General features: G+C 53.4%; 1 protein-coding gene across 11 annotated transcripts in view; it reads right to left on the reverse strand.

Moving 5' to 3' along the window:
* Positions 1 to 22,521, reverse strand: part of TCF3 (transcription factor 3) — an 83,317-nt gene that overhangs the window by 24,154 nt on the left and 36,642 nt on the right. For 7 of the 11 annotated variants that reach the window (XM_083879946.1, XM_083879951.1, XM_083879950.1 and 4 more), the window contains 5 exons: positions 15,397 to 15,470; positions 14,206 to 14,302; positions 4,803 to 4,870; positions 2,276 to 2,405; positions 664 to 713 (listed from right to left, as the gene is read on the reverse strand). In XM_083879946.1, coding sequence (XP_083736072.1) covers positions 664 to 713; positions 2,276 to 2,405; positions 4,803 to 4,870; positions 14,206 to 14,302; positions 15,397 to 15,470 — 419 coding nt within the window. The remainder of the gene's footprint in view (positions 1 to 663; positions 714 to 2,275; positions 2,406 to 4,802; positions 4,871 to 14,205; positions 14,303 to 15,396; positions 15,471 to 22,521) is intronic. The other 4 variants (XM_083879949.1, XM_083879955.1, XM_083879948.1 and 1 more) reach the window with 3 other exon arrangements.

The raw sequence follows: 22,521 nt of genomic DNA on the forward strand, positions 1-22,521 counted from the left end.
GGGAATGACACAGCAGGGATTTCCCCCAAGGATGGGGACTGGGGGAGGGTCAACTAGCTTTGGCAGCGAGTGAGGGCACAGCCCCAGCACAGCCCCGGCCTGGGGACAGCGCCCAAAAGGGACAGAGCCGTCCCCCTCCAAGCAGGCAAACATTCCAGCCAGGAATGCAGCCCCGGCCGCCAGACAGCTCCCGTGTTCCTGCAGGAACCCTCCAGCCCGCTCCAATTAGCTTTCCTGGAGATCCCATTACTTCCAGCCACAAAGACATTGTTCAGTTTATTCCTCTGGAACAGCCGCGGGAGCAGGGATAGTGTATTCCTGTAGGCTGCTCAGCTTTCCTATAAAGCAGCGCACACCTGGAGCGGGCTCAGCTGCCTGCCCCCAGCGCAACTGCGCTGCTTCCCCTCCTGCAGTGAAACCCGAGCCACGGTGTCGCCTTTCACCCACGACATAGCGTCAACCACGGCACAGGCTGCGGGGCAGGGGCCGCGGCTCCGCTCCTTCCCCACGGAGCTCTCCCACCGCTTCCCCGTTCTCTCACACGGGAAATCCCTTTCCCATCCCGCTAAAATCCCAGCCCGCGGTGTTTGGGGCTCCGGGGAAGAGCGGGCAGGGATGATTCCCAGGGCATGGGGAAATGGGGAACATGCTGCTGCCACTTACCGAGGAGGGGAGTCCAGGAGGCACCTTCCGAACCTTTTTGGGCTGTCCATCTGGGTCAGAGAAGAGAAGATCTGAGTTTTCAAGGGGGTTAGAGGGAGGGGAAACGAGCTGCAGCAAAAGTCTCCGGGGTTGGAAACTGCAGGTACAGACAGGGCTCAGATCCCAAATGTCCCGTGGCCAAGGAAGCATCAACAGTGAAAATGTCCAGGGATGAGCCTCTCCAAATCTCGTTTGCACCCTTTGGGGGCAGGTTTCACACCCACACACAGATCCCAGGACGGCAAGGGCTTGTTGGGAGAGACTGAATCCATGAATAGAATAACATTTATTGTTACAACCCCTCATTGGTGTTTTTCTTTGGAAACACTTTTAACTTGAAGTGGGTTTGTGGAGAGAGGATTCAGAAAGGGAACACATGCAGGACTGGGCTGTATTTTCATTTGCTTCCTATACACGGATAAACCTAGGAAAGCTTCACTGCTGCAGGAGGCAGGGATGTGCTTCCCAGGGACAGACCCCAGCCCACCCCTCCAATTCCAGCTCTGGAGAGGGACAGAGTGTCCTGGGGAGAGGAGGGGATGGTTCAGGGAGGTGCTGGGAAAACATCCAGAAGTGGCTCGCACTGGCTAATTTTTTTAAAAAAATCTATTTTTCATAATTATTATTTTTATAACTTTCTCCATAATTTTAAAAAATATTTTTCATAATTAAGGAAAGCCTTGGTTGGGGGGTGCAGGGTGCTAACATAGAAACCCACCAAGACAAGGACTCTGCTGGGATGTACCTCCAGAGCAGAAATTCAGTCCACAGAATGCTAGAGAATCATTTTCCAGGCTGAAGTGGTAGCACCAGAGTAGGTGCCTTTTTCTGAAAAGCACTGAAAAATGCACCCATCACTGGGTCACTTCTGGTTTCACTTGTTGGGGATAACCCAAAATAGCAGCAGGAAAGTGGCTCTGGAGGGTGCAGGGGGAACTGTGATGAGAAACACAAGTTCTGCGGAACTGGAGCTTGTCTTCTCGCCGGAGTTAAACTCACACCTGACACCAGTCTTCAGTAAAGTTAATTCCTAGATTGATCCAGACATGGGCAAGCCCTGCTTGCCAACAGCAGAGCGGGCAGGGAGAGGTCCCAGAGCAAACATTGCCTGTGTCCCAGGCACAGCCCCAGACCTCCCGCTGCCTCCTACATCCTGCTCATGCCAGTCCTGCCTGCTGCTGCCCCAGGAGGGCCACCAGCCACAGAAACAGCCTCCATGGCAGCCCAAAGTTTGCCAGGAAGGACAAGCGATGTGCAGTGTGGTTGGAGGTGTTTTTACAAGAATCTCAAGCCATTTGCTGCTTTCAGCTAATCTGGCATTTTCCAGAAAGAGGGAAATTGTACCTGACTCTGAGCACCCCTTTTTTGAGGTTAGATATATCTCTCTCTATATAAGAGATATTCATATGTGTTACCTCCCCAAAAAAGAGCAAATGCTAAATTCATGCCAGGGGCACACATGGCAACATCAGTCCTCATTCCCAACATCAATGTCCTCGTTCCCAAAGGCAGATCTGATGGGGGCACCTGCCCAGGTGACGTGGTGGCACCCGGGGGACACGCAGTCACTCACCTATGCTGCTCTCAGCACCTCTCCTGCGAGGATTGTTGGGGTAAGAAAAATACTGAGACCCCCCTTTGCCCCCAGTGGGGGAAAGTGTGCTCGGGCTGGCGATTCCCATCTCGCTGGGCAGGAAACCAGGCTGCAAACAAGGAGAGAGAAAATCCCTTCCATGGAATTACACTGGAAAACGACTCGCTAGGAGAGAACAGAGCTGCTTTGAGCCACCTTCACACCAATTCAGCTGAGGGGAAAAATAAACATGAGCCAAGGGGCCAGGAGGGAAAGCAAATCTGTAAATATGGGGGTGGAGGTGGGGGAATAGGTGTGGAGGAACAAAAGGGGCTTTCAGCTTGTGCTTTCCTTCTGGACCCCAGCAAGAAACCTTTGCAAACCATGAGGTGCCATGGTGGGGGATATTGTGGTCCTACCATCACCTTGCAGGTGCCATGGTAGGACCATTGTGGTCACCTTGATGTCCAGGAGGACAGGATGAGTCCCATGTTACCAGCCCATGTCATGCCCATTGCCCTGGAATGGCACTGCCACTGCTCAGGGTGGTTTTCTCTCAAGTTTTATCAGGGAAAAGCCGAATCCTTCTTTCTAAAGCCAGGAAACTCCTCCCTGGTGTTTATCCCAGCTGACCTTGGGCACGCTGGGAAGCAGTGAGGAGCTGGGGGAGCCGGAGCCCAGGATGCTCCCTCCTGCGATGAAGCCTCTCCTCCAGCACTGCCCCTCTCACCTCGGGAGGAAGTTCAGTGTATTTACATGGAATTGCACAGGGCTGGCAAAGGGCCCTCAAGTCCCAAAAGCTCAGCTTTGACCCATCTTCCGAGGGCAACACATGGAAGTAAAGGAGGATTTCAGGCTTTTGAGAAACTGGAAAGAAAAACCTTTGCTTTTAAACTCCGTCTCCTCCAGAAAGGGGTCAGGGAGGGAAAGAGGAGCTCGTGTATTCACAGCTGGTGACATTCCTGCAATCTGTTCCACTGCTCAGGTTTCCTCTGCTCGGGACCCGCTCCGTGCACAGCCAAGGAAAGCACCCGGAGGGATCCCAGGAGGTGCTGCCCTGCTCCTCCTGCAGGCAGGAGACGCACTGGGATTTTGAGGCAATTTCCAAGAGAAAGGGGTTTTCTTCCTGTTTCCTCTCCCTGGGGATGCCCCAGGAGATGGTTCAGGGTTAAACAAGGGGGAAATGCCTTGCCAGCTCTGCCCCAGAGCAGGGCATTTTTGGGGAAGAACTTCATCCCCATCCAGGTCATCCTCACCAGACTATTTTTCATCTTTTCAAAAACAAACAAACAAAAAAGGTCAACCTCTCCTCACTCCCCCAAACTGGAGCCAGAAGCAACAACTGCTCTGAGGGCCACAGAGGCTCCATTGCCTCCCCCCACCCCCCACAAGGAGGTTTTGTCTCCTCTCCACATCAAGTGGGATTTGCCACCCGATCCTGAGCCCTATGCCTGCCTCTCCCGGGGCCTCTCCCGGCCATTTGCCCCCCCCATTGCTGTTACCTTATATTCCCCCTCCTCCACAAAAGCCCAGCAAAACCATCACATCCAAAAGCAACACTTGGCACTGGGCCTGGTTTTCTTTGAGCAGCTTCAGTGGTAAATGAAATCCACTCTGGCACAGCCAGCACAGCTGCTCCAGCAAAGGAAACATCCTCACTTCAGAGAGGAGGAAATTATGACAAATTTGTGTAAAATTAAAACATGTAATATGTGTGTGTGTGTACATGGATAAAATAAAACCTGTCCAGCCAAAAGCTCCTCCCTTGGCTCCAGTGCTGGGACTGTTTCCCCAGGGCCACGCCAGGCACCGAGGGGGCACTTTGGAGCCACACATCAAAGGGAGGTGCTTGCTCCTTCCCGAAAAACTATTTCTGGATGATGGTGGCAGCAGGGAAGGTTATCTCAGGGCTGCTCCGCTGCATTCCAGGCTTGGATTGATGCCTGTGGTATTCCCCACAGGAAGCAAAGTTGTTTCCCCAAGCAGGTCCTGCCACGGGGGTCACGTAGGGTGACCCAGTGGGGCCAAGCTGTGTCTGGAAGAGGTGGCTCTGGTGTGCCAGGTCTCTTCCAGGATTGTGGAGATCATGGAGTCCCAGAAGGATTTGGGTTGGGAGGGACCTCAAAGCTCATCCTGTCCCACCCCCTGCCATGGGCAGGGACATCCCCCACTATCCCAGGTTGCTGCTCCAAGCCCTGTTCAGCCTGGCCTTGGACACTTCCAGGGATCCAGGGGCAGCCACAGCTGCTCTGGGCACCCTGTGCCAGGGCCAATTCCTGAGGCTGAAGAAGACTGGGAAAGAAGCAAGAGGCTACTACAACCAACATTTTCTAACCTCTGACAAGTCTTCTGAGCCAGCATCACCCACCAGCCCCATCACTCTGCAGATGTTTTGGAGCAGAGCAGAGGCTTCCCAGGACACCGTGCACAGAGATGAGATGTATATCCAGGCTGGTTTTCATTACCAGACTCTCACTCTTGGGAGCCAGTAAATGAAGCAGAAAATCTCACTGCATTTTATCATTACCTGGTTTAGTCCTGGCATCCCTGTATCTCTTCCAAACGTGGAGTATGAGGCTCTTTCACTGCTCTTCCCTGCAGAAAGAGTAGAGAAAAGGTAAGATTTGGGGTAAGAGGGAAGTGGAGGGGTTTTTTTTGCCTCCAAGCACCTGGATCCTGCCAAGGGACAAATCCTGTTCCTGTGAGGCAGCTTGCACTGCCCTCCCATGAATGGACAGCCTGAAAAGCTCCTGCTAAAGCAGGAGCTGCATTAGGGTCACAGAGAGCAGGCCCATAAACACCAAAAGCCTGGAGCTGCAGCGGCACAGGGAAGTGCTTGTGGCCATGGAAACTGGCAGTGTCAGCCCCAAGCCAAAAACGCCCTGCAGACACCGGAGACTTGGCCAGCTGGACTTGGCAGAGGCAGGGCCGGAGCAGACCATGGGCCAGGACAAGTGACCAGACTCCGGGTGTGCTTTCCAGACAACAGGAAATGCAATCCCAGCACACGAGAGCTGAGCTCCTGCTCCACACAGGGCACTGGGCACCTTCTTCCCCTCTCCTGGGGGAAGTTCAAGTTCCCAAAACCTGCTGTTCCTCACAGCCAGAGCATTGCTGCCAGCTGGGATCTGTGTGGGAACAGCCCTGTGCCAGTGGTGCCCACGTGCCCCTGTGAATTTTATAGAATTCCAGAAGGATTTGGGTTGGAAAGGACCTCAAAGCCCATCCATGCCATGGCCAGGGACCCCTTCCCAGGTTGCTCCAAGCCCCATCCAGCCTGGCCTTGGACACTTCCAGGGATCCAGGGGCAGCCACAGCTGCTCTGGGCACTCTGTGCCAGGGTCTCCTCACCCTCACAGGACAAAATTCTTCCTCAATGTCCCATCTCTCCCTGCCTTCTGGCAGCGGGAAGCCATTCCCTGTGTTCTGGCACTCAGGATCAATGAGGGTTTCTTTCACAACCACCTCACTCTGCACACATGCAGCCGAAAATAAAGTTTTGAAGGGCCAAAAAAAAAAGGAGCCCAGACCTCTGGCGTGATGTTCCCTCTCCAAAACATCCTGGCACTCTCTTGCCTCATGGTCACTGGCCTGGGCACAGCATGGCCCCAGCCAGCAGCACCCAGGGGTGCCAGGACAGCAAAGGACACAAGGAAGGGAGTAAGGGAGTGGTTCTGTGCTGTGCCTGGTGCAGCTGGAGGCACACTAGTGTCCTTTGGGATTCTCTCCATCCCCCTAAAGCAAAACCAGACACTTTTCTAGTGGGGAACAGGCACTCCACCAGCCCGCACCCCCAAACCCTTCCCAAAAAGGGGTCACAGATCACATGCTGCCTCTGGTCTGCCTTGGTGAGCAAAATTGGGAGGGGCAGGATTTTGCCAATCTGCTTAGCCTAAAGCCAGCCCTGAGGCCACTAAGATGCAGGTTAATGCACTGGGGCGATGCTGGGGCTGGCAGGACCCTTCCCACACCACTAAGAGGTTTTGGGGAGCAGGTGAAGAGGGGAGGGGAAGCAAAATGTTTCAAACCAGCCCCCCTGAAGCACAGGGCTCAGAACCAGACAATGCCAGAGTGGTTTGGGTTGGAAGGGATCTTAAAGATCATCTCATTCCAGCCCCTGCCATGGGCAGGGACACCTTCCACTATCCCAGGGTGCTCCAAGCCCTGTCCAACCTGGCCTTGGACATTTCCAGTGATCCAGGGGCAGCCACAGCTGCTCTGGGTACCCTGTGCCAGATGGGAAAAGAGAGGAGGCTGCTTATTTTGCAACCTTACCATGGAGGTCTTGAACTCAACCCAAAAATTTTGCATGGATTCCCCGAGTACAACCCCCAAATCCTCATTCCTGATGGGAAGGTCCTGGCAGCCTCCCCCTCCCTCTGTCCACTGACAGCCAGAGGCTCTGAGGGCTGCTGCCATTTCCTTTCAGAGGCTTAAATGTTAAGTAAACAAAGGTCAAAATGTCAGAGGATGGATCTCCTAAATGACCTAATTTCTAAAAGAGCTTAAGAGCTCGATCTGCTGCAGCACCAGCCACGGGCACAAAGAACTCAGCAGGTTGTGGCATCAGGCAGGTCCTGATTACTCCTAAAGCAGAGGAAAAGCAGGGTAATGCCAAGGGGGGTTGGCTGGACAGCAGCAGCCAGGTCTCCCATCTGGTAACACACTGCTGCTTCCATGTGTGACTGGAGTGGAGAATCACAGAATCACACAATGGTTTGGTTGGAAGGGAACCTAAAGCTCTTCCAGTTTCACCCTTGCTTATGGGCAGGGACATGTCCCACTATTCCAGGGTGCTCCACACCCCATCCAGCAGCTTCTGCCATCACCAGAAAACGTGGGCTGAACCAGGGGGCTCCTGGATGTGTGTGGGAAGGTGAAGGGACACTGGGCAATCACCAACCGTGTGACAAGTGACAAGGGCAGGTGTCAGATCCTGCCCTGGGATGGGGCAGCCCTGGATGCAGGGACAGACTGGGAATGAGAGACTGGAGAGGAGCCCTGTGGGAAGGGACCTGGGGTCCTGGTCGATGGCAAGTTGGATCTGAGTCACTGCTGTGTCCTGACAGCCCAAAGGGCTGCCAGGCCCAGGGAGGGATTGTCCCACTCTGCTCTGCCCTGGGGCAGCCTCACCTCCAGTGCTGGGGCACTTGGGGCGCAAGATCAGAAGGATCCAAAGCTGTTGGAGAGTGTCCAAAAGAGGAACACAGAGCGGAGGAAGGCTCTGAGGAGAGAGTGAGGGCACTTGGCTCGTTCAGCTGGAGCAGAGGAGACTGAGGGGAGGCTCCTCAGGGGCTGCAGCTCCTCCCGAGGGGAGGCGGAGGGGCAGGGGCTGAGCTCTGCTCTGGGACAGGGACAGGAGCCCAGGAAGGGCTGGAGCTGTGTCAGGGCTTGGGATGGAGCTCAGGGAAAAGTTCTTCCCCCTGAGGCTGCTGGGGCACTGCCCAGGCTCCCCAGGGAATGGTCCCAGCCCCAAGGCTGCCAGAGCTGCAGGAGCGTTTGGACAATGCTCTCAGGGATGGTCAGGGTGGGATTGTTGGGGTGTCTGTGCAGAGCCAGGGGTCAGATTGATGATCCTATGGATCCTTTGCAGCTCAGGATATTCCAGGATTCTCTGAACCCAGTGCCAGATCTGCACTGCACCAAACCCACAACCTTCTCTGGATGTTTCTCATTCCTCACTCAGCATCTGCTGCACCCTTGGGTCTGCAGGTGCCCCATGGGTGGGGGAACATTTGGGAAAGAGAGGGCAGCTCTGGGCAGCCCCAGCTTCTGCACCCTCCACCATCACATAACAAGTGAAAAAAGCAGTAAAAAACTCATCTGAAGAAATTTTACATTTAACTCTATGAAAATAAGGCAGAAGAAAGAATGGCAAACTTTTCTGGATTGGAATGTACCTAAATTCCAAAGGTGCATGATCTGAGCAAGGAAAGGCTAAACTTGCCAGGAGAAGGAGCTGATTCTGTGGGTAAGGAGATGACACAGGTGGCAAACTCAGACCCACCCTGTCACCCCTTGGCAGCCACAGCCCAGGGCACCATCCAGGAAAGGTGGAAAAGCCCTGGGGAGAAGGCAAGGATTGGGATGGAGGCAAGTCCCAGTAACTAGGGAAAAACCCACCAGGAATCTCCCAAACTCCATCTTGCTCCCAACAGAATTACTGAAATTCTGCAGATAGGCGTGAAGGGATCTTGTGGGAGGAAGGGGAGAAGACAGTGGGAATAAATCCCTTGAAGAGGAAAGGGGTTTCCTTGGAAAGGAAGTGAAGCACAGTGGAGGCACCTCGAGTCAGTGCACCTCGACACTGGCTGAGAGCATTCACCATTTCCAGATCTTTCTGGCGTCCCACTCCTGCCTCTTCCCTTGCCAGCTCCTTCTCCTGCCTCTCATCTGCCTGTGCTGCCTCCAGCCCTGCCTAAGGAGCCATTTCCCAGCCTTTCTCGTCTCCCAGCATGTTCCCTTTTGCAGGATCTGGCTATGTGGGGCTCTGGGATGCCTCCCCTGGCCCTGCCTTCACCCAGGGCTTTTCCAGAGGAACCCCCCACGCCGTTTGTGCGACTCCTTCCCACAGGCACATCTGCTCCTGAGCTTGGAGACTAGGTGGAAAAATAAAAACTGCTCTTCCCAAAGGTTCCCATCTGCTCTGGCAGTGTCAGGCATTGGCTTTTACACTCTGAATCATGGCAGCATTTCACCTCCACCAGAGCAAACTGCTTCTAAATAAACTCATGGGTTTGCCATTTCTCTTACAGACCACAGAATCGCGGAATAGCCTGAGTTGGAAAGGATCCACAGGGATAATCGAAGTCCAACTCCTGGCCCTGCACTTGACAGCCCAAGAAAAAATATTTAAATGCTGCCTACAAGTTTTTCCAGCACCCACTGGCAGAACCAGTGCCCCCACATCACCCCAGCTCCAGCACAGCCACCACCTACGTGCACCTCCCCCAGCCCCACACTGCTAATTCCATTAGAATTCTGGCCTGGGGGAAAAGTGGAAGGCAAAACACAGCCAGGGATTAAAAACGGGGAGGAAAAAAAGAAGTTAACAAACCAGGAGCAGTGACAAGCCCCTGATTAAACCCATTGTCCAGGAAGACCCCAATCTACAGGCACTGACAATAGCCATCCGATTAGGAACACTGCTCTGAAAGGCAGCTAATTACTAGAAATAATTACTAGAAAGAAATCTGTTATGGCTTATCGGTTTCCTTGCTGTTTAACCATCCCACTCCCTGCTGTCCCTGCTGAAGATGAATGGTAAATTGTGAAACTGGTGACTTCAAACAGACAGAAAAGCCCATCTCACCCTCCTCACCCTCTGGGATGAGCCAGTTTGTCACTGTGCTGTGTCCTGTTACGACCCCAGGACAGCCAGGGATGCTCCCGTCACCTCTCCCCACCTCAGAACTCCCCAGGAGGTTCCCTGTCCTCCAGGAGCAGCACCAAAGGCTCAAGGCTGGAAAACTTGGAGGAGGGAGCAATGGAGGATTCAGACATTGGTTCTACATGTGCTCACCTGTTTCAAAGCCCCCCACCTGGAAGCCTGGGATGCTTCTCATTCAGAGCACTGATGGTGTTTCCATTCAGGGATTTAGAATCACTGGAATATCCTGAGCTGGAAGGGATCCCCAAGGATCATCCAGTCCAGACCCTGGCCCTGCACAGACACCCCAACAATCCCACCCTGACCATCCCTGAGAGTGTTGTCCAAACGCTCCTGCAGCTCTGGCAGCCTTGGGGGCTGGGACCATTCCCTGGGGAGCCTGGGCAGTGCCCCAGCAGCCTCAGGGGGAAGAACTTTTCCCTGAGCTCCATCCCAAGCCCTGACACAGCTCCAGCCCTTCCTGGGCTCCTGTCCCTGTCCCAGAGCAGAGCTCAGCCCCTGCCCCTCCGCCTCCCCTTGGGAGGAGCTGCAGCCCCCGAGGAGCCTCCCCTCAGTCTCCTCTGCTCCAGCTGAATGAGCCAAGTGCCCTCAGCCTCTCCTCAGAGCCTTCCTCTGCTCTGTGTTCCTCTTTTGGACATTTTTTAATTTATTTTCTTATTCTTTTGACAAATTTAGGTTATTCCATCCAGTGCAACAGAGCTCCCTGCCCAGTCTGTCCTGCAGAGAGCTCTGATTTTCCCCATCATCTGTGGAGCTGAAGCTGTGGCAGAGGTAAGTGATTGAAGATTCCCCTCACACTGTGCCTTTAATGAGAGCAAGAAGGACACCATCCTCGAGCAAGAAGGACACCATCCTGAGCCCTGTGGGAGCCCTCGATGGGGGGACCATCTCCCACAGGTGCTGTGTCAGTGCAGCCCCTCTCAGCTCTGTGCTGAAGGTGCCTCCCAAAGCCAAGCTCCCATTGTGACCCATGTTCATGCAAAGAACATCCATGAGCTCAAACTCAACAGCTGAACAGAAATCAGTGCTTTTCCTTTCAAACTGCTTTTGGATCAGGTGTGCACCCTGTGACCCACAAGGTCACCACCCCGAGACTGGGCTGGACTGAGGTGAGGAGCAGTGACCATCCATCCCTCTGGCTGCCACCAGCCGCTGCTCCTGCTCTGGGGCCACTGCATGGAACAACAGGGCTTAAATCAGAGCTTTGTACTCCCCCAGCTCCACCCCAGGGGCTGAGCAGCCCCTTCCTCACTGTCCCTGGGAGGGGACTTGGGCTGGGGTGACACCAAAGTGCCCAAGCGGGACAGGAACAAGGAGCAGGGATTCTCCCTGCATGGATTTCAAGGATGTGCTGACAGTGTCCTGCTCCCCTCAAACTCACATCTGCTTTCCTTCTCTCCTGGGCCAGGCAGATCCCTCCAGCCCTGCCTTTCCCAGAGAGTTTGCTGCTCATGGAGTTTGTGACATGAGCTCCCAGCACAGAGACACACTGGGCACAAATCTGGATGGACATATTCCACTGCTCCCTTACTCAAAGGGCCACTGCACCCTGCAGCTTCCCAATCTCTCTCCTTGCTCCCTGCTCCTGTCAGATCAGTCTGAATGGTGACAGGGCTCATGCAGGAGGGGGAGCACCAGCTGCACCAGGGATTCCCCTTGGGACCTCCAGGGCCCCAAAATGCCACTAGCCTGCAGGGACAAGGGAAGGCTCCACTCTGGCAGGGATGTGATTGATCACTGCTTCAAAGCTCAGGCTGGCAAGAGCTCCTCAGCCCACCAAAGACTGGTCACAGCACAGCCTCCTTTTCCATATAGAAAATTGAGGGAAACAATCACCATTTGCTCCACTTCTCTAACAAGTGCTGCCTGCTGTAGTGTCCCTTTGCTGTGGAAAGGTGCTCCCTGTCCCTAAAGCCCATCCTCAGAGGATAGGGGGCTGCAACCTGCAACTATGCAGAGACTCCAGGAAGACAAAGTCCAAAAGATGGGCTCCCAGGAGGAGCCATCACCACCCTGACTGCTCAGAGCCCTAACGCTGGCTTTGGGGGGCCCTTTCAGCTCAGCCTCCCTCTCCATTGGCCCAAAACACCACTGCCAACACCGAGCATCCATACAGCTCCCAAAATGGTTCTTCCCGCACTTCCTGATCCTTCTTGAGAAATAGAGGTTGAGTGGGAAAGAGAAAAATTCTGATCTTGGAGTAGGGCTCAGATGTTTCACACAGCTTTCATCCATCAGCTACCACAACATGTTCATCCTCATCTGCTCCCTCCACCTCCTCAGATTTTAAAATTCCCTGGTTCCACTCAACCACCCCATTAACATGAACTTCCCACCTTGAGGGGCACCTTGCTGGCAACCAGGGCCTGGCGGACAAGGGGACACATTTCCAAAACTCCCCTTTCCCTCCCATTTTTCCTCTGTTTTTACAGAAGCATTATTTTATTTTCCGCCTTTCCTCTTCCTTATCGCTTTGCATTTTGCCACTCTAAATGTTTTCAGAAGCAGCTTGGAAAAGAGGAAGAGAAAATCCCATCCCTGCTCTTCCCCATGTCCTTCCTTCCCAGCACATGAGCAAAGAGGTAGGTTTAGATGGGATATTGGGATGAAGCTGTTGGCTGTGAGTATGGGTAGGCCCTGGCACAGGGTGCCCAGAGCACTGTGGCTGCCCCTGGATTCCTGGAAGTGTTCCAGGCCAGGTTGGAGGGGGCTTGGAGCAGCCTGAGACAGTGGAAGGTGTTCCTGTCCATGGCAGGGGGTGGCACTGGATGGGCTTTGAGGTCCTTTCCCACCCAAAGCATTCCAGGATTCTTTGATTCTACACTGAAAACTGATTTATGTATTTTGGAACCTACTCTCAGAATTGATGCTTTCTACTTTAGCCACATTCAGTTTTAGGTACAAAAGAGACTTGGAAATATGAGGAACCCTTTCCCCACCGCCTGTTCCCTATTTCAGTGGTGGAGCTCCTGGTGCTTCCCCTGACCCTGCTGGGGAGATGCATTCCCTTGAGTCTGGGGCCAGAGTGCGGCCACAGTCCTGCTGGCCACAGGGCCAGTGCTCACCCTCAGCTCCAGAGCCACTGGAATTCACCCACGGAGGCTCTGGCCCCACGTGCTGGGGACCGGTCAGGCTCACAGGCAGAGCCACAGTGGCTGCCAAGGACCCGGAGCCCCAGCTTTGAGAGGGAGCCAAAGGCGTCTTCCTTGCACACATCAAAGGGGAAACCTCTGTGTTCCTCCCCGGGCAGCTCCTTCTCAGCTGGAAACTCTCAAGGCTGCCTTGGCCCCAGGTGTGGGATGGGCTGGGATGGGTCCCCCCACGCACATCCCCCCACAAGCTGTGCTGGGCTGTAGCAAGGCTCTCCTGTCCTACTCAAAAACTCCTCTGTGCTCCACTTACATCCTCCTGGGGCAGAGAGGGAGAAGGATGATCCTCCCTTGCAGAGGAGCAGGGGAAGCTGCTCAGAAAGGCTCCTCCCCCTGCACAGGATCCCCAAGGGACACCCAAACATTGTCCCCCACAGCACGAGGGGTGAAAGGGGGGAGCAGAGCTCACAGTGAGCCCCAAGCCCTGACCCAGGCCAGGAGGGGCTAACGTGTAGCTGCTCCTGTCCCAGCACGTCCCTGCTCTGCTCTTCCCCTTTGCCACCACATCCACAGGGGGGATTTTATGTTGATGTTGGGGGGATTTTCTGTTTCGCACACAATTCCCTTTTCTTAGCCCTCCCTCCCAACCACGAGCAAGCCCTGCCCCAGCCCTGCTCCTTCCACATGTACTGGAGCATTTTAACCACCCCTGCGTGGGCAAAGACAGGGAGGACTAACCCCAATTCCTGACCTAATGCCATTAGAGCTCTCTAAGCCCTCCAGGAGGGATATTTTCTGCTCTTAATCTCTCCTCCCACCCCCGAGCTGGGAGAGGTGACTGGGTGAATGGTCACACAAATCTGGTCACGCAGGATCACTGTCCCCAGCACTCTCTGTGAGCTCCTCATGCTGCCTCCCTGGAGCTGGGGATGGAGGGACCAGACAAGGCTGCTGGAGCCTGGCAGGATACAGGAAGAGGCCCCTCCAAACCCCACTGCAGCAAAGGGAGCACCCCCAGCTCTCTGGGAAGTGACACAGCTGCAGTCATCCAGTGGGTCTGGTTGGAAGTGACCATGGTGGGATAATTTGGTGCCACCTCCTCACTTAAGCAGGGTCATCCCAAATCCTTAATAAATCCTTAACAATGAGCATCTCTCCCACCCCTAATTCCCATCTCCCAGGAGCACACTCAGCCCATCCTGGCAGGCATCGACCCCTGCTGCTGCCTCAGGGTGCCACCATAAACCAGGGAAAAATATCCACACACATAAAACAGCTGGCACTGATGGAATCCTCTGGGTACCACCTCCCTGGACCACAGCTTGGCGAACACCTGGAGGAGGTCCAGCACAGGGAACAGCAATGCTGTCCCAATGCTCCCCCCACCACAGGCCAGCCAGTGCCACATGTCCCCTGCCCTGGGGACCTGCCAGGCAACTGCAGGCACTCACCCACAAGTCCAGCTCCCAGGAATGGTGACGAGGAGATGCTGTTGTGGGATGGCAGGTCCCGGTGCTCACCATAGTGGGGGCCTTCTCCATAGCTCTGCTGGGAAAATAGGGGACAGTCACACCCGAGCGTGGGGATGGCCTAATCCCAAACATGAGGCTGCCAGGGCCCAGCCTCCCCCAGGAAGGTGCAAAGCCAAAGGCTCTTTATGAAAAGGGCATGGAACGGATTTTATCCTCATGGCAAGGGAGAGCTGGGCATTGCAGAGGCCATGGTGTTGGGAGAGGACATGGCAGCTGGGGACATGGAACCATGTTTTGCCCTGTGCTGGCAGCTCTTGGAACCCACCAGGTAACAGCCAGACAGCTCCTCCCTGAACCAGAGGGATGAAGGGGCAAGGAAAAGGCTGGATAAATATAAATGTATCTTTTTAGATATATTTATATAAATATATAATTTCTAAATAAACAAATATATAAATTCTAAATAAACAAGTGAGAGTTGACACCACAGCCCCAGCTCTGCCATTGACTGGAGGGGAGGGAAAGGTGCCATTGCAAAAAACGAATCTCACAAACCCATCAAAACAAAAATGACACCATTTCCATGAAGTTTGTGGCATTTTTCTCTTCCTATACTCAGGCCCCAGTCATGAGATGTTTCAGACTCAACTCCTTCCCTGCAAAACCTTTCCCAGTTCTCCATCCCCACCAAGGGTGCCATGACCAGACAATGTGATGGATTGCAGGGATTCTCTCCTCAGGTTCCCAAAGTGCTGTGGAGTGGGTGCTCAGGAAGCTTTGCCATCAGATGACATCTCTCAACCCACACAGATCCCTTGACCCACCCATCTATGTCTCCTCTGGGGACCTGTCCCAGCCCCTGAGCGCCCTCTCCCCACACCAACACCAGGTGCAGGGAGGGGGATGCATTAGCAGCCACAGGAGCCCATCCTAGTGCAGGTCTGGGAGAAATCTTTGGAGGAGAAACCTCAAGGGGACCTCAAGGCAGCAAAGCTTGGGGAGATGGGGATGGGGGAAACCCTAGAGAGTTCGCAGAACCCTTCTTGCCCCATTTTCATGTCCAAAATGGGGCAAGAAAGGCTGTTGCAGGGTTAGACCCAATGCTCTGAAAGGCCTGGGAAAGACCCCGTTTGTTTTGGTTGGAGCTTGGTGTTTGTGCTTTGTCCTTACCCTTCCTTGGTCAAACGTGGAGCTGTTTTGATCTGCCGTTCCCCAGGAACCTGATCCCGATCTTTCATCCAAGCCTACCGAAAAACAGGAAGAACAAAGGTTACTCTTTGCTTTATCAGCAAAGCCTCAAAGGTGTTCTCATAAAATTAACTCTTCCTTCTACAAACAAAACAATATTTTCATTAATAAACCACTTCCACTTGGCGTGACCAAGCCTCCCCTCTGCCTCCTCACCTTCCCACTCCCGCTGGGAGTTATTCCACAAACTTCAAAGCAAATCCCACCACAGCCTGGAAATGGTTCAAAACATGGGACAGTGGGAAGAGGATAAACAAGTATTTTAACTCCTTTGTTCCAGAGAGCACCCATAAACCTCCTTCCCCCGGAGAGTGACAGTGAAAGGGACTGAACTATAAATCAAAAACACATTGCATCCATTTGGATGCTCCAGCAGAACTTGAATTTTGCCCATAGTGCTGGAAGATCTTGGGCCAAATTCATGGGCCAATTCTGTTCAAGCTGAGCAGAATGAAAGAGTGCCCAGAGGTGAAATCCTCAGGTGGGAATTGCTGGGGATGCAATGTTTCAGAGCGTCCAGGGGTGTTGTTTCAGCCCCTCAAGGTTTCCCTGAGGAAGTGGGGCCAGCAGAGCACATCCCCAGCCTTCTCAGGTGTAGCTCTCCCAAGAATATCCTTGGCAAAAAGGGATCCAATCCAAACCAGCAGAGGAGCAGGCAGAAGGTTTTGCAATGTTTCTGCACAGGCTGCGGTGGAAAATCAGCTCCTTTCATCCCCTGCCAAATCCATGCAGGCGGCACCTCCTGGGCTGCACGAGGCACCCAGAGGAGTCAGATAATCATGGAATGGTGTGGGCTGGAAGGGACTAAGCTCATCCCACCCCCTGCCATGGGCAGGGACACCTTCCACTGTCCCTGGTTGCTCCAAGCCCTGTCCAGCCTGGCCTTGGACACTGCCAGGGATCCAGGGACAGCCACAGCTGCTCTGGGCACCCTGTGCCAGGGCCTGCCCACCCTCACAGCCAACAATTCCTTCCCAATATCCCATCTGGCCCTGCCCTCTGGCAATTTGAAGCCATTCCCTGTGTCCTATCCCTCCATCCTTTGTTCCAACTCCCTCTCCAGCTCTCCTGGAGCCCCTTCAGTGAGGTGAGAATGTCCACCATGACACAAAAAAACCTTAGGATGTTGCATCAGCACAGCTCCCACAGTTCCAGCTAATACCACAACCACAAGGAAGGAACCTTCCCTGGAAAACAGCCTCGACCTGACTCAGCTGCAGGATCTCTGACTGTGCTGCTCCATCTCCTGCTGCAGTGAGTGACCAGGGGCTCATGAGCAGCAGTCGGTGTTCAAAGGGGGAAAATCCAGGGATTTGAGCAGGGTCAAATGCAGGGTGGGGGCATCCATCATGTTTGGAGGTGCACTAACACTGTGAACTCTGCTGGGTTGGACAGGGAGAAATTCCAGATCTGCATAAGCCTGAGAGTGATGGTGGCACCAGGCATGGAGACTTCCCAACCCATGGACACCCTGTGCCCCCCACCAAGGGGTCACGGCCACACTGGCCGTGGAGTGACACCAGACTCTCCCAGCAGCATTGCCCTATGGCAGCACCAGGTAAGGCCCCAGGGCTCTCTGGGGACCTGGCCTGTGCTGGTTCTTCCAATGGAGATGGCACTTCCAGGTGTCCCAGGATGTTCTTTTGAGAGTAGGGAGCTGGGGGGCAGCAAGGACATGGGGGCAGGGGGTTAGGGCTCATTCCCATTTCGCTTGGCAAAGCTGATTATTATGGCAAACATGCCTCGGATTTGTCTCGTCCGCTCCCCTCACTGTTCATTTAACCAGAAACTTCTTTCAAATTACATCCTTCTATTTCTGTGCCTTTGTGTTAATCATTTCCCCAGAGAATTGGTGTTTAATTGCTGTCTAATTTGCATAATTATGCATATTAATCTCCACACCTAATGAATATTCATAATTCTCATTTAGATTTTGTTTTCTAATCAAAAATTTCCAATGTGATTACTGTGCAGAGCAGGGATAAGCCTCTAATAATACCTTGGATACTAGGGAGAATTACTGCCAATTCTCCCACCTCCTACTTCCTAGAATAAACTTTTGCTTTGCTAATGTGTTTTTCCAAAGCAATTCATCTGCAATCCCTGCAAACCCTGGCGAGGCAGAAGGCAGAAACGTTCCTTTGAGTCATTTTGCTGTCACAGGTGGTTTTAAAGCTCCCCAAGGGTGGGGGAGAAGACATGAGCAGGATGAGCAGCCTTGGAAAAGTGGTTCCCATTGGGCTGGAGGGACAAGGACCACAACACCACAGTCCCCATGAGGAACCCCAGGAGTCTCAGAGGCAGAGGGGAAGCCAAGGCGCGGGAATCTACACCCTCACACCCAGCCCTGCCCCACGCAGGATGGGCTTTGAGGGTCCTGGGTCACCTTGGATCACCTTGACCTCTCACAGAGCCCTTGGTGCTGCCACCACCCTACTGACAGCAGAGCAACTTTCCCAGGCCAGAATATGTCTGGAGAGGATGCTCAGTGGGCTCTGGAGGGAGACAGAGTGCCTGGAAGTCCAGGGAAATTTTCCTCAGGTTGTTGAGTCTTCTTCCTTTGAATGTCCCATTAGATATTCAAGAAACTTCAGATATTCTCTTGAGCTGTGCCAAAACAATCTGCACACAATCCTGTGCCCTGTGCTCTGGGATGCCCCTGCCTTAACAGGGAGATGGGACCAATGAGCCACTGTGGTCCTTCAAACCTCACCCATTCTGGGATTCTGTGCCAAAATTCCTGAAAAATAAAAGTAAACCCTTGCCTGGTATCCCCAATGAAAGAGGGAAAGGAGACAGTGAGTGGCACAGAGAGTAAAGGCTGAAGATGAGGTCACACATCCCCTAGACTAGGACAAACCCCTGGCACAAGCTGCTGCACCCTGTGGTGCCACCACCATGGCAGAGACCCCGGAGAGGGGCCAATCCCTGAGTGCTCCAACAGCCACTGCAGAGGATGAGCCACTTACCTGAGGCATGGCTGGGTCCTCGACCCCTCCTTGGCCCCTTTGTGATCCCAAATGCAGTCACAGCAAACCAACCCTTTTTTTTCAGGAAGAAATCCCTCTCTGTCAGGGTGGGCAGGGCCTGGCACGGGATGCCCAGAGCAGCTGTTGCTGCCCCTGGATCTCTGGCAGTGTCCAAGGCCAGGCTAGACTTGTGGATTGGAGCAACCTGGGACAGTGGAAGGTGCCCCTGCTGTGGCAGGGGTGGCACTGGATGGGCTTTAAGGTCCCTTCCAACACAAATCAGTCTGGGATTCTAGGATCCTATAATCCCCGGGGAAACCCAAAAGGTCTCTTGTACCCTCCTCCAGGATGTTCCTGTGGCTGCCAAGGTGAAGTGAGGTTCCACTCTCCCACAAAAGCAGCAAAGAGCATCCCAAGGTTATGGAAGCACTCTGAAGGTGCCCATGCCAGCTCTGTCTGATGTCTCCTAGAAAATAAAGTCTTGCACCTTCCCCAGGCTGCAGCCACTGGCTTGAAAGGTGCCAGAAAAAAACTCCCTATTTTCAGTGCCTGCAGGTGTTTTAGGAATTCAGGGATTTCTGAGATGAAGCCAGGAAAAAGCAGACTCCCCTCTTTCAATGTCTGGCATCTGTCCTACATTCCCTGCCAGTCCACTCTTCCCTCCCTTCGTATTCCTAAAGATCTACAATTTCACCGCAAATGCCCTCAGCCAGCCCTGCAAAATCCCAGTGTTTGGCCATAGGCAGGAGTGTCTGGAAAAGCTCCCATCAGCAGGAATTGCTCCACTCCCAGCACAAAGCCCCTGGACATGGTTTCACCCCAAACACAGTCACACATCCTGGCTCTGTGAGCACGGAGCAGCCAGGCTGGACACGAGTGGAGGGAGAAGAAGAAGAAAGGGAAGCTGGGGTGGGAAGGACACGGCTCAGCAGCCCTAGAGCTCATCCAAGGGCACCCCAGCAGCTGTAGAGGTGACCCAGGTGCTCAGGGAAGGGTCAGAGGCACCTTGGGGCACCTGGCAAAGTGTTTCCTGCCTCTGGGCATCACCCAAAAGCTGCCCCTGGTGAGATGGAGATCCCATGAGAATCTTCCAGACCCCAACTGCCCCATACTTGTGGACAGATCTGCTACCTTTAAACACCCACAGTGCTGGCAAAAAAAAAGCATAAATCCAAGTCACCAAAGAGAGATCATGTCCAAAGGGCCAAGGGAGCCCCTCTGCTCTGAAGCCAGGCTGGGAGAGCTGGGAGTGTTCACCTGGAGAAGAGAAGGCTCCAGGGAGAGCTCAGAGCTCCTTGCAGGGCCTAAAGGGACTCCAGGAGAGCTGAAGAGGGATTGGGACAAAGGACAGAGGGACGGGACCCAGGAAATGGCTTCCCACTGCCAGAGGGCAGGGCTGGATGGGATATTGGGAAGGAATTGTTGGCTGTGAGGGTGGGCAGGCCCTGGCACAGGGTGCCCAGAGCAGCTGTGGCTGCCCCTGGATCCCTGGAAGTGTCCAAGGCCAGGTTGGAGGGGGCCTAGAGAAGCATGGGATGGTGGAAGGTGTCCCTGCCCATAGCAGGAGTTGGGACTAGATGCGCTTTAAGGTCTCTTCCAACTCAAACCTTTCTGAGATTTTGTGATTCTGTGACTGAAAACCCCCGTGGCACTGAGCTGAATTCTGCCTGCACAAGGGAGCTCCATCCTGGCAGGGCTTGGCTTTGCCACCCTTCCAGTGCTCTCCCACTGTGAGGTGTGTGAGGTTTGGAGATGCCCACGTGCCTGTGCTGCTTGGCAGGAGCCAACTTGATTTTAAAATAACCCCATTTCCCAACTACCCAAGTTAAGGCACACTTTCCAATTGAGAAACGACCAAAATAGGAGCTACCTCCTCTCACCATTAATACAGTTATTAAGCTGCATACAGATTAATTGTGCATTTTAATAACCCTGAGCATGAATATTCATAACACATTTCTTGCTCATGTTCTAATTAAAACATACTAATAGAATAAGATGTAGCTGTCAGACAGTCTTTTTTTTTTCCTCACGGTTTTCCTGCCGCAGCCAAGAGCTGATAGACAAGAGCCATCCTAAGCTTCATCAGGGATAAAAATGATTTCACCACATTTAGGCTCAGAAAAACCATCCTTAGTGCAGCAATGAACCCTAGTAAAGGCTATGGACAAGCGTCCAGTGATGTGGAGCAATGAGAGCTGTCCCCATCCAGGAGGAATGGAAGCTCTTTGGACACACAACTCCAACAAGAGAACACAGGAGAGTGAGAGGAAGGGGCAACTGTTTTACCTAAAGGAGGACAGATTTATTTCAGATATTGGGAGGAAATTCTCCCCTGTGAGGGTGGGGAGGCCCTGGCACAGGGTGCCCAGAGCAGCTGTGGCTGCCCCTGGATCCCTGGAAGTGTTTCAGGCCAGGCTGGATGGGGCTTGGAGCACTCTGGGACTGTGGAAGTTGTCCCTGCCCATGGCAGGGGGTGGCACTGGATGGGATTTAATGTTCCTCTAGTCCAAACTATTCCAGGGTTCTATGTAAAGGCATTAAATGGCAGCAGGGTTTTGTGATCCATCCCACATCCCTCCTGCTCAGTTCTCAGCCTGTGCCTTCCAGCTGCCATCCAGGGAAGCCAAAAATGCTGCACTAAGAGAGGCTGCCCTGGTTTCAACAACCAGAGCCCCAAACCTAACCAGGCACAGGTGCTGGTCCTTGAGCTCTGAACACCCCAGTCTGAACACAGCACTTGGATATGGTGTGGGAGGGAATGTGGATCTGGAGTCAGCTCTGACCACCTGGAATCAACACAGCCAACCTATGGCCTTTGTGTGAATGGGACAGGGTCAGGAGTTGGACTCATTGGTCCTCGAGTGTCCTTCCAAACTTGGGGTGTTCCAGGATTTTGTGAAAGGTCTTTTAAAACAAGCTCAGGCCCTAACAATTGCTGTGCTCAAAGCAAAGCTCAAGGGGTGTGCAGCCATCTCTCTGGATCCAGAGGACATGCAAGGATGGAGAACAGGATGTTTTGCTCCTGAACCCTCTCAGATACCATTTGTAAAGCATATACAGAGTTTTTGCACTTAAATCCTGTAATAAGGGATTCCCTGAGGAGAACATGCTCTGCTGGAAAGCTGCAGCACTGCAGGCTCAAATCATAGAATGGTTGGGTTGGAAGGGGCCTTTAAGCCCATCCAGTGCCATGGGCAAGGACACCTTCCACTCTCCCAAGGTGCTCCAAACCCTGTCCAGCCTGGTCTTAGACACTTCCAGGGATCCAGGGGCAGCCACAGCTCCTCTGGGCACCCTGTGCCAGGGCCTCCCCACCCTCAAAGGGAGAATTTTCTGGGATTTCTTCCTATGACTCAAAATGTCCCAAAGGCACTTCATTTTCACTTGTCAGGAGGAGGAAGCAGTGCGGGACCCTCACAGCAGCCTCAGGGGTGACACTGGGGGACACTGCTGGGGTGTCTGTGCTGCTGAAGCTGCGACTGAGCCAGGCTGAGCTTCTCCCTTCCCCCAGCCTCCACAATCTGCCCTCCCTAATCTGATTCCAGCAAAATGACTGGGCCAGGCTTTTTTTTTTTTTTTTTTTTTTTTTTTTTTTTTTTTTTTTTTTTTTTTAATTCTATTAAAAATATTTAGGCCAAATCCCTCCTGTGGCTGGAGGAGGTTTGGAAGCAGCTGTAACTGCCACAAAGGTGCATCTTCCATCCTCAACAGAGACCACACAGTGCCCACAGTGGGGATTTGAGGGCTAGGAGGGAAATTCCAGTTCTGCAGCCACAGCAGTGCCCGAGGGTTGGAGCAGGACAAGGGTGTGGTGGTAGCTGGGAGTAAAACCCCACAGCCAGCAGCTTTTCAAGCTCAGGCAATACTTAGATCCATGGAATGGTTTGGGTTGGAAGGAGCCTTAAAGATCATCTTGTTTCAAACCCCCAAAGCCAGAGAAGCCCTGCTCCCCACCTGCCTCCCTCAGAGGTGGGACAGCACAAGCCACCACAGGCAGGGCCACCGGTGCCACCGTAATTTGATTTGAAGCAGAGGTGACAGAAGGCTGCTTGATAAACACTTCCAAATTAAGCGG

The sequence above is a fragment of the Zosterops lateralis genome, assembly GCF_965231275.1.
Source record: "Zosterops lateralis genome assembly, chromosome: 29".
Taxonomy (NCBI): domain Eukaryota; kingdom Metazoa; phylum Chordata; class Aves; order Passeriformes; family Zosteropidae; genus Zosterops; species Zosterops lateralis.